The following is a 12,340-nucleotide window of genomic DNA, read 5'->3' as shown; positions in this document are numbered from 1 at the left end:
GTAATCCCAGCACTTTGAGAGGCCGAGGCGGGCGGACCACGAGGTCAGGAGAGCGAGACCATCCTGGCTAACATGCTGAAACCCCGTCTCTACTAAAAATACAAAAAATCAGCCAGGCGCGGTGGCGGGCGCCTGTAGTCCCAGCTACTCGGGAGGCTGAGGCAGGAGAATGGCGTGAACCCCGGGAGGCGCAGCTTGCAGTGAGCAGAGATCGCACCACTGCACTCCAGCCTGGGTGACAGAGAGAGACTCCGTCTCAAACAAACGAACAAAAAAAGTTACTAAGCCAGAAAACAGAACTTACTAAATTAATCAAGTATCTGAACTGGGTGGTCTAATCAAATTATCTGTTTAATATTAAGTCTTCTGTAGTAAAAAATAATTGCCTTTTTCTCTTATTATGGGGGTATTTTACTTATTATTATAAAGACCACGGTATTACTAATATTTACTTGGCGGGGAAAGAGATGGTCACACAAACAATATAATTTCTGGGAAGGCTAGAAATGTGACCATCTTTGTGGTGGCATCTGCAATCAAAGCTCTTACGGATAAGGTAATCTTTGGGGGGAATGCAGGCAGTTATCAATCAGAGCTCTTACGGATAAGGTAATCTTTGGGGGGAATGCAGGCAGTTATTGACACAATAAGGGCTTGAATGTTAGACTTGGTTTTTATTCTAACTCTGGAAATGCACCTGTCTTAGCTCTCTTCATGATTTCCCTGGTTTTCTTGTTCATATGATTGTATATAAGATCAAATTCAAAGTGTCTATGTTGATTTTATCTGTCTTCTTTCCCAGACTTTCTTTCTGTGACACCTAAAATGAGATGAGTAGTAGTTCAATATGTTTATAGGGGGAGTGATTTTAAATAAGAGAGATTAGAATGAGAGAATTAGGAAGCCGATATAACAGTCTCTGAGAGTGGTGATACAGGCCTGACCTAAGGTAGACGTAGTGATAGTTGAGTGAGGGGACCAGCCCAGAAAACAGTTATAGGAGTCATATCATCTGGTCATACATAGGAGTCATATCTGGTCATACCATCCCCATGGAATGCCAGAAAATGTGACTAGCCTGATAATTCAATCATTTATCTTATGTAGCAACCAGACAAATTCTACCACAGGTTCATCTCCTATTCTGTTACAGTGATGTCAAGGAAAACGCTGTATTTCCACGGCCCTTCACTCAGCTGTAACTACTCACTTTGTCAAGAGCCAGAAGCCTTGAACGGTCTCTCCAGAAGTCTCAGCTACGTGACCTTTCAAGTCTTCCATGGCAGTCTCAATGGCCCCCGGCTAGATGGAAAGAAGAAAATACCTAGTTTAGAGCAGACTTAGCCCACTTTGCTCTTACGATTAGTTAGTATATTCCAGCAGCTTCTCGGGAAAGCTGGTCACAAAGGATATGGTTTATTCAGTTGCCTGTATGCCTAACTGCCTTCCAGAGAACTTAGTCTTGAACTCTAGCAAGCTTTTCTCCTTGGGTGGAGAAAAAGTGGTCTAGGCCCCATCTTCTACAATCTTACTCAGATTTTAATATATAAATGAAGACAGCCACTTTCAGAGGAACATTTTTCCCAAACAAGCATTATAAAGTTCAAAGCCTTTAGGAATCTGTACATTTTTAAATTAAACCTTTTTTCTTTTCCTAGAGCACATGTCAATAAAACACAAAATAACCTTCTTCCAACACTCTGACAATAAATTTTAGCTGACTCAGGAAGATAAACTCAGTCTGTCTCCTCACCTCATTTTCTGCAGCCTTCCCCGAACAGGTGTTACTACTTATAGGCCCAGCCTTAGCTTAAAGATTGATTGCCATCTGTTCTAGCAAGTTCATAGACTCTCTAGCTCAATGACTCTTAAATTTCAATGCCCATCAGAATCACCTGAAGTATGTGTTAAAACATAGATTTCTGGAACTATACCCAGAGAATGTTATTCTGCTGGACCAGGGTGGGACCTGAGAATTTGTATTTCTAACAAGTCCTTGGGAGCCACTCATGGTGTGGAGGCTGCACTAAGAGAACCACTGCTCAAATGTACTTCAACAGAGAAGGTTGTGCCAACATCAGTCACCTCCAGTGACCCCACTGACAGGGCTAGATGACTCTGGAGGGGAGTTGCCTATGATTCTATGACAATTTTCCCTACACTCAACCTCTGCTCCCTGTGATGCAGTCTGACTCTTCCAGTCCCACTTGTCCTCTCAAAAATAATACTTCCCTTGATGACTCAACATGGGTATTTTTTGGGGTCTCTCTTCCTGTATTCACATAATTTTGGTCTCAACAAATATAACTTAGTAGTGAGACTAATATTTTTCAGAAGAAAAAATTGTTAAGTAGAGTTAAAGAGTAATGAAATAATCCTAAAATAAGCATTTTATTGAATGCTTTTATGCCAGGCACTTTGCCAAAGATATGTGAAGATGAATATAATCATGTAGAATTTTTAAAACCTTATTTGCCTCGCTTATGGAAAATAATTGGCAAAGCCTATCAAAATGGAAAATGATCTATCCTTTGATCCAGATTTTCACTTCTGTGAAATTATACTAAAGAAATTTTTGCATATATACAAAATGACATATCTATAAAGTATTCTTTGCAGGCTTGTTTTTGGATAGCAAAAATTTCTGGAAAAAATACCACAAACATCTCTCAATAAAGAACTATGGATATATATTATAGGATACATTCATACAATGCAATATGATGAAGTTATTAAAGGTGTGAAGAAAATTGTGTTCATATGGAAAGATTTTTAAATGTATTATCAAATGAAAGAAAAAAATGATCAGAAGAGATGGTAAAATATGCCATTTTCTGTATAAAAAGGAGGAGAGGGAATAAAAACAAATATTTGTATTTGCTTCTCTGTGCCTAAAGTAACTCTTGAAGGATATATAGAAACTATTAACGTTGGTTTCCTATGGGTCACAAAGAATGTGATGAAGATAGAATATGAAGGTGATGTTTTGCTGTATACCTTTTCAAAAGTTAGACACAAAAAATAAAGCATGTTCTTTACAGAATGAATTGGTAGCCTCTGGATTTCTATCAATCTTCTCACTGTGCAGTTCTTATCTTTGGTAAAAATGTAGGTCAAGCCCTTATAGAACCCAGAAGGAAAATACACCCAGATACAGAATTGTACTCTCCCCTATATTACTATTATAGTTATTATAATATGTTAACTTTAGTCATTCAGTGCCAAATATAAAAGTGTAAATACATTGACTTGTGTCTGGGACATTAGGTTTAAATCTCAGCCTTTCTTATGAGGATCCACCATACACCATTTTGTTATTCTACACATCATTTTGCTCATTTATTAGATGGATAAGATAATAACTGTAACTGAGTCATGCTACAAAACACTATATATATTATATTATTATATATAAAATGATAAATACTGATTAATAAAATATTTATCATCATTCCCATTATGGCTGACATTATATAGGAAAATAGTTATACCAGAATTTGGGGATCCAATGTTTACTGTAATTGAATAATCAGCTCGAAGACATCATGCAGCCTAAGACAAACAGGGAAATATGGTGGAATAATATGTACACATCATCCGACACAACATAACAGGCAATATTGTCTTTTATAGTCTAGCACTGAATAGTTTTAGTTAAAGCAAACCTACTGGGGGAATTTTGAAAACATATGTGTTTGTTTCCTTACATTTCCTTGAGCTAGACTAGCCTGAGGCCAGTTGTCACACAAACAATGTCCATGTCTGTGCTAATTTTTTTCCATGTAATGAGCTCCTTAGCTAAACAGCAGTGGTATAGAAAAGAATGTCTCTGCAAACTCAGACACTTCGGTCTCTCTTGTCATGTCCAGACTGGAGTCACTTTGCAATGAACACATAAAGTAAGAAAATCAGCTCTAAATCAGATATGTCTTTTAAAGTCAAAGCAAATTTGTCTTTACCTGAAAATGAAGGGAATGTATCGTATCTCATTGTGGTTAGTCCTCTGCTCTCATAAAGAAAAATAATTTATGTTTTAATAATCTTCACAGGATTTCAGGGTTGGAGGGAGTCAAGAAACCTTTTGCCCAGTGAGATGACTATTTTCTACACCAGAAAGAAGCCCACACCGGCAATAACACAACCAATATATTTATTTGTTCCCAATGTGAGAGCAAGACGCGGAACCCTATAGCAAGAGAAGAGGGAAAGAGAGTATGAAAGCCAAATTAGTGTCATGGAAGCAATGACATCTTGCTACACAATGGGAAGTCCTGAACCTGCTTATTAAAGTCTCGTTGCTCACAATAGAACACAGACTATAAAAACGCCATGGGGAACCGTTAATTAAATATTAAAAGATCAAATAGTTTCAGTCCCATTAGTTTGTATGTAATTTACATTCTCGAGTATAAATTTAGAGATAATTCCCCATCCCAAATCGCTTTCAACTTTCTGATAAGGTATCTGCAAATATAGAGTCCTACAGAGAGTTTAAAAATATCTTTCCCCATGTGGACTAAGTATTGCTCCTTTCATAAGAAGTTGCTTTTGAATATCAGTCTCCACAACCAAGAAGATTATCATAATATACCTCTAGTTATTAGCCTTGAGGGGTACTTTTGTTCAGAGAAGCCACTAGGCCTTTTTTAGATATGTCTAAGCAATAATAGCAGATGAACTAAAACCAAAGGAAAAGGTTATCCAAGCAGACTGATGGCAAGTGGTTTGGATCTTTGTTTCTGTGACCTTTCATTCATTTTTCAAAGTCAGAGGCAGTGGGCTGTGGTAGAAAGCATCGAGAGTTCTGGGTTCCAGGCCTGTCTTCTAGTTCTTGCATGGCCCAGAAGTTGCTGGTTGACCTTGGCACCAAGTCATACCTCATTTGTGTGCATCAAAGGTTGGATTCAATATTCCTCAAGACCCTTCTAGTGGGAGCTCCTAAGCTAAGTCAGAGGCACACAGTGTCATAAAATAGATAATAGGTTGGAAGCCTGAGGAAAGGAAGTAACATCCCAGAGTGACCCATAAAGGATACAGGAGGTTTAAGGGGCCAGATATACTTGTTTTTTGGGTTTTTGTTTTTTTTTTTTGTTTTTTTTTTTTTTGAGACGGAGTCTAGTTCTGTGGCCCAGGCTGGAGGTGCAGTGGTGCGATCTCGGCTCACTGCAAGCTCCACCTCCCGGGTTCACGCCATTCTCCTGCCTCAGCCTCCCGAGTAGCTGGGACTACAGGCGCCCCCACCGCGCCAGGCTAATTTTTTGTATTTTTAGTAGAGACAGGGTTTCACTGTGATCTTGATCTCCTGACCTCGTGATCCGCCCGCCTCGGCCTCTCAAAGTGCTGGGATTACAGGCCGCCCGGCCAGATATACTTGTTTTTGTGATCCAGTATTGAGAGATGTGTTCTCATATATGAGGTTATGATGCTAAAATTGACTTGTTGGTCAATAGTTAATTTATGTGTCAGTCACCTCTTTGTAAATCTAATTTGTAATTCATATAATTGAGCTTCTTTCTGATTATGGCATTGGCTGTTTACTCCTGGCACTGGAGAAATTGAGCACTATCCTGCTACAGGGAGCCAGTGAGTAACTTTCCTTTCTAGCTTAAAAAATTTAGACAGGAAGAAACCTATATATACAACAAAAGTTAAATAAATTGTAGTATATTCCTATAGTTGGATATTATAAAACTATTAAAAATTGTATTATGGAAGTATGTTATTGAAATGGGAAATAATAGTTGGCATATAATCCCATTTTTACACAAGAAATTGTGTATATATAAGTGAAAGAAAAAAAGAATATGCACCTAAATATATAAGAGCAGATTTAATACATTTTGGTTAAATTTGGGCAATGGTAATCTTTATTTTACTTTGCTTATTTACATTTTCTAATTTTTCTTCAATAAACCACCTCCTGTGCAATAATTTTAAAACATTTTAATAATATAAAATACTTGACCATGTAATTTCTCCACTCAATGACTACCCTTCTGAATGTACAACATATACACTTTAAATTCTTACTCCATGAGAAGTTGATTTCTTTTTAATTGAATCTAATTATAAATTGGGAAATTAGTTCGAGCCCTAGCTTTGCCACTTGCTACCCTCTTGGGCAAGTCAGTGGTCACTAACTACTGTGACATTGAGCAAGCAACTCTCCCTTCTCTGAGCCTTGTTTTCCTTTGAGAACAAGTGTTTTGATTATCTCACTGGTGCTCAAAATGTGGTCTCAGGACAGAGAGCATCAGTATCACCAAAGACTTTATGGAAATCTAGAATATAACGTTTTGCATGGTAAAGATTGAGAAGCATATGACTATATCATCTGTAGATCTCATTTCAGCTTCAAGAAGTCATATTTTGTCATGACTCCTTCATAGATTTGAATCTTTGAGACTCTTGATCTTATTGAATTATCCCTTGAGAAAATGAATTAGCTTCCTTTTTACTGCTACAGACCCTATATGTCTACATTTATATCTTACCCTGAAGATCATGAAGAGGTCATGGGCATCTTAATGTTCTTTCCTATGACCAATTACAGAAAAGTGGATGTAAAGTCAAGAAAAAAGAGAAAGCATTTATAACAACAATGAGATGCCATTTATAAAATATTGATAGATGTGTTATGCACTCTACTAAGAACTTTTACAAAGTTAGCTTATTTAAATTTCTGTATAAAATTGGTGTTTTATCTATACTTTGTAGATGAGGAAATACATGCATATACATACAATATCCTGCCCCCCCCCCGCCCCCAACACACACACATTTCTCTCCAGTTTTTTTCAACTACCACCCATTAGCAGACTTGTGGTTTATAAGCTAGTAAAGCTGGATCTGTTTTTTAAGTTTATCGTTATAAATTTCAGTTAAGCCAACAGTTGTATTTCCATTGTTCTCACTTGTGTGAATGCACATTTATTTTACTCACATGGCAATAAGAGCTCTTCATATTATGTCTGTTGGTCTGAAGGAGGGCAAATGCTGAGTACCTTGGGAAAATCTCCCTATTCGTCCCCAGAGTCTTCAGGTTTACTTTAGATTCACTAATAATTAGAAGATTTTTCCCTCACAAGCTTTTGAGAACTTAAGATTGTTTTCGATACACCTAATGAAAGAGATATTCTTCAAATTTATTGGAATCAGTCATTGAAAACACTTATAAAGGAGCCATAATTCTATTGTACATGGTTAGGAGAGTGTTGGACTTGGAGAAAGAAGATCCAGAATCAAGACCCGGAATCTAGCTGCGGCTCTTCCACAAACATTATATGACTTGGACAGGTCACTTCATTTTTCTCAAATTTCAATATGTTCATCTTTAAAACAAGGATGGTAAGCCCTCTCCTGCCTGCCTCCCAGTATTGCTCTGGGGAATCAAACAGATAAAGGATGTGCGTTTGCTGTATAACCTACATGGTGCAACACCAATACAATCATCATGTTTAGTGGATTTGGTCTCTGTCAGTTTAGCTAAGCTGAAGCTACATTTTCTAGAATTGCTTTTTTGGGTGTGTTTCCCAATTAGGACTGCCAACAATAGACACCTGTGTAATATTCAAAAGGCAGAATTGAAACATAAGTTGTTTTCCCTGTTGAAGATCAGCGCAGGTCACCATGCACTGTGACAACTCATGTTCATGGCAACTGATATCCTGGTTTACCTGATGGCAAGGGGTAGCCCCTGTACCTGCATCTCCTTCCATCGCGGTCAGGCTTTCTTTCTAAGATTTTCCTCTTCCTGGGCTGGCTAAGTGTGTAGCTCAGTAATGAAAGCACTAGCTTCTACAAGTGACCTCACACCATCAAGGTTAAACTTGGTGGGAGACAGACATAGGTTCCAGTTTTTCCTCATAAGTTAAACATTGTCACCAGAAATTATAGTTTGTCCATGCAATTGTTTTCTTATTTCTTTTTCCCTATTTCCTCTTCACAACTGCCAACTGGTTGGCCTATTCTAACTTCAGGCCCAACACCAGATTCAGAGAAGACAATATTCCATAGTCTCAGCCAGCTCTCATAATAAATCAGCTCCCAATAATAAATCTCCTATTCTATATCACAGTGTGTTCTTCTATCATCAAACCCTGACATCATCAATATCAAAGATAGCACAACTCCAAGAGATGCTTTGATTTCCTTTGCAGCTATATCACACAGCTTAACTTTGCATATTGAATAAAGTTCACATACTTTGGAAAACAAACCATATGCTCTACATATGCAGAAACACTCACACAAACACACATATAGTATAGCACCTACTGAAGCATCTTGCACATAAGAGTATATGCAATGTTTAAACACAGACTCACACAGGCGCGCGCACACACACACACACACACACTCTTGTTAAGTTGCTTTAGTTAAAACTTTACCTAAACCAAAGATATATTTTGAAAGCAACCAAATCAGGATTTATTAATTAAAGCTTTGGAAAAGTTACAAAACCCTGGCCCCAATTTTTTATGAGAATGAGTTGAAATACATTTTTTTCCAAAAAGAGATCTCCCACGGTCACATGAAAATGAGATGTTCTCTGTTGCCATAGTGTAAACTCCCTGATTTTGCCCCCAATTGATCATAGCCCCTAAGCTAACCATGACTGTGCTAATAAGAATGTTGAAGGATTGGAAAGAGGATCTTTAAGTAGGAGGATGAGCTCAAGAGGGAAAGGTACTAGAAACCTATGAAGCACTCTCCACTGGATCCAAATGTTAAAAGTTAAAAATACTGTTTTTTAACATCTAGATATACGAGCTCCCTCCTGCTTACTTACCCATCCATCTACTTTCCCAGCTCCATTGCGCAGGTAAAAGAGCTCAGCTCCAGACGGTAGCTATAGATTTGAGATTTAACGCTACCTGCCCCCACATCGTAATATGAGCACCCCATTGTAAACCTTAGAGAGTCAGTGCATCCTTAGCAACCCTCTCCACTCCATTATCCACATCTTTTCCACACAAACAATGAATACCCTCACCGGGTTAACAGCTTTGTATTCTAGCTACTATGGTTCTCTCCTTACAGAATATTAGTTCTTTGAGATCAGGTTTAGCATAAACACAAACTGAGGAACCAAAGAAGGAAGCTGGGGAACATACTTCTTAATACTACCTCTGGAATCTAAAATAGATCTTTAAATTCTCTAAAGTTCGGATCCTTCATCTTTAAATAGGGATAAGGATACCTACTTCATGATTATTATGACGATTACATGAAACAAATGTGAATACGCTCGGTAAATATGTGATACACAGAAGGATTTTAAGATGTTTTATGGTGAATTTTTATGTAGTATTTAAGGGAACCAATAAATTTACCCGTGTAGCAAAGTACTTCCGTGAGATATAAGGCTGATGATAAGGATTGGGGTAAAGAGTAGATTCAGTCACACTTGACTGCCTTGAAATCTGTCTTGGCATCGGGTCCTTGCCTGGGTCCTCTTCTTCCATCGATAGGTGGTCAGTCTCAGAGGGCTGGTCATCTCCCTCTTGCTTCAGGGACACAGCCTGGAATCCTTCAAAACTCCCAGTTGTTGACATTTCTTCAGCCTAAAACAAGGGCAGAAAAATCTCATTGGAAAAAAATGTTGCCTGTATACCTGTGTCCTAGCTATGGCAAAACAGAATATGATGAGCAAATGCCATTCCTGAAACTTAAAAACATCCCTCATGTTAACTAAACAGAGGCATTGGTGGATACAGCTTCCTAACACAGATTTCTAAATACCATCCATAATCCTGCAAGGTCATTTACCAGAAGAGTGAAGGAGAGACTCTCCGGACAGAGAAAAGGAGTTTGCAAGTAGTTTCATTTTCTCATCTTTAATCCCAGGAGACAGGAACCTGAACAAGAGAAGAGCTGTATAAAATAATTACCAGACAATTTCTTTTCAAAATTGCATAGCATTTTTGGTTGAAAATTCACCAGACTGAAAGCTTAAGAGTTAAAAGCAATGATAATGCATTTTCTTTTGTGCTTCTTGGGTAATAATAGAGCATAAGAGCACTTAGAACTGAACATGTTTTTAAACTGAAAAATTCAAATTCTAAAAATTTGTTCTAAGGAAATAATTTAGATGAATACCCAAAGACTCACACGCATGCACCTGCATACACACACACACACACACACACACACACACAGTTGTTCAGTTGGGCATCGTGGCTCATGCCTGTAATCCCAGCACTCTAAGAGGCTGAGACTGGTAGATCCCTTGTGCTCAGGAGTTTGAGACCAGCCTGGGCAACATGGTGAAACCCAGTCTCTACAAAAAATACAAAAATTAGCCAGACATGGTGTCATGTGCCCATAGTCCCAGCTGCTCGGTAGGATGAGGTGGGAGGATCACCTGAGCACAGGAAGTGGTAGTTGCAGTGAGCCAAGATCATTCCACTGCACTCCAGGCTAGGCAACAGAGCAAGACCCTGTCTCAAAAAACAACAACAACAACAACAACGAACTTTGTTCATTACAACATCCCATCTAATAGAAAAATATACCACGTTATATGTAAAAGAAAAACACACTAATTTATATCTCATCGAAGAACACTGTGTATAAAAATAACATTAGACATTCATGCAACATTGTGTCTAACACCAAAAAATAAAAATAAAAAAGTATCCATCAGTAAGAAGTTGACTAAATAAAATATGTTGTACCATACTATAAAATACAAGTGTGAGTGTATATTTTCATCACCAAAAAATATCCAAAATATATTATAAATGGAAAAAAGTAAGTTACAAAATATTATAAATAATATTATTCCAATTTGTTAAAATAATTTAGAAAGAGAAGAAAGATAAAAGGGAAAGGAAAGGAAAGGAAGAAAGAAAGGAAAGGAAAGGAAGAAGGAAAAAGGAGAAAGAAAAAACAAAGAAAGAGAAAGAAAGAAAGAAAAAGAAAGGGAAGAAAGAAAAAGAAAGAAAGGGAAGAAAAGAAAGAAAGGAAAAGAAAAGAAAAGAAAGAAGGAAGGAAGGAAGGAAATGTACCTGCATATGTATATACAGGCATACATGTATGATATAACGGATTTAAAAACATCTAAAAAGAGGGCCTGAAAAGAAGTAAAATAAAATATTAACAATAATTATCTCTAGATGACAGCGTTAGAGGTGATTTTTATTTTTGTTTCCATGTCTGTGGGTGCTAGTAATGATCACACATGGTTTAAAATAAATAAATATAATAGAGTGGTTTCTATTTTGTACATACAAAGCAAAGCAAAATAAAATAGAAGGCACATGGTAGCTTGGCAAAATGTGCACTCAGATCATTTCAAGCTGACAGTGAGCATGTTATCCTAGAAAGTTTCATGTCCATTGTCAACATGAAAGTAGGAATGCCATATTATTCTGAGTCACCTCCTTGTTCTTAAACAAAAGTGGTTTTTAATCAATTTCTTTGGTTCTTGTGAAACAAAGGAAGGTGAGAAAAAGCCCCTAACCCCAGCAAGCTTCTACTTTTGAAACTGGGATTAACGAGGGTATTCATAAGCGGTAAAAATAGTATGATCCTATAATTTATTAGCTAATTTTGGATATTTTGGCATGAAAAGGGTGCTACTGGCAATTATGTCAGGATGATAGGAGTGAACTGGACTCTCTCAGTCAAATGTGGATCTATATACATGTTTGCCCTGAGGATTTGAATGTAGGAGAAAACACAGCTAAAGTAACTTACAAGTGGAAAGCCTTACACCGTTTGCTTTACATGTTTTAAGATTTATATGTTTTCTTATCCGATCTTTCCAGCAATCCTAGAAGAGCTACTTACTCTTTCCCCGTCTTTCCGAGGAACATAGAGTAGATGGGAATCACCCAGGGTCACACTTTGATAGTCATAGTAGCAGCTGGCCTCCCAACCGTGCCCCCAGTACAGCACACCCAACGTCTGTCATAAGGCACCATATCATGCTGCCTTATGACAGAAAAGATGTCTCTGAGCTTTTAGGTAATTTTTTAAAGTTAGGTGTGCAAAAGGTAGAAATTGGTCTCTGAGAAAATGAGGAATGAAGAAGCAGGAGAAAGTGTGTGTGTGTGTGTGTGTGTGAGAGAGAGAGAGAGAGAGAGAGAGAGAGAGAGAGAGAGAGAGAGAGACAGAGACAGAGACAGAGATAGAAAAGAGACAGAGAGGAGGCACTCTGGCTTCCCTGTCCCTGGCAGCTACATGCTCTATGTATGTAGGTCTGCCACCTTTATCACAGTGGGTGTTGGAAGGAAATGCATTTCTAAAGTTCTTTATAACCTGTGAAGGAAGGTTTGTGCCATTGGGGAAGGAAAGCCTGCTTCTGTATTTGTGCACTCTGTGAACACACGCC

The 12,340-nt window shown here is 37.9% G+C and overlaps 1 protein-coding gene across 3 annotated transcripts in view; it reads right to left on the bottom strand.

Annotated features, from left to right (window-relative positions):
* Nucleotides 1-12,340, bottom strand: part of TPRG1 (tumor protein p63 regulated 1) — a 156,423-nt gene that overhangs the window by 105,164 nt on the left and 38,919 nt on the right. For 2 of the 3 annotated variants that reach the window (XM_017956042.3, XM_017956045.3), the window contains exons 2-4: nucleotides 9,772-9,860; nucleotides 9,336-9,566; nucleotides 1,211-1,302 (exon numbers count right to left, since the gene is read on the bottom strand). In XM_017956042.3, the coding sequence (XP_017811531.2) occupies nucleotides 1,211-1,302; nucleotides 9,336-9,557 (314 nt within the window). In that variant the 5' untranslated portion in view covers nucleotides 9,558-9,566; nucleotides 9,772-9,860. The remainder of the gene's footprint in view (nucleotides 1-1,210; nucleotides 1,303-9,335; nucleotides 9,567-9,771; nucleotides 9,861-12,340) is intronic. The other variant, XM_017956049.3, reaches the window with a different exon arrangement.

The sequence above is a fragment of the Papio anubis genome, chromosome 2, assembly GCF_008728515.1.
Source record: "Papio anubis isolate 15944 chromosome 2, Panubis1.0, whole genome shotgun sequence".
Classification (NCBI taxonomy): Eukaryota; Metazoa; Chordata; class Mammalia; order Primates; family Cercopithecidae; genus Papio; species Papio anubis.
This window is presented reverse-complemented; position numbering and strand designations above follow the sequence as displayed.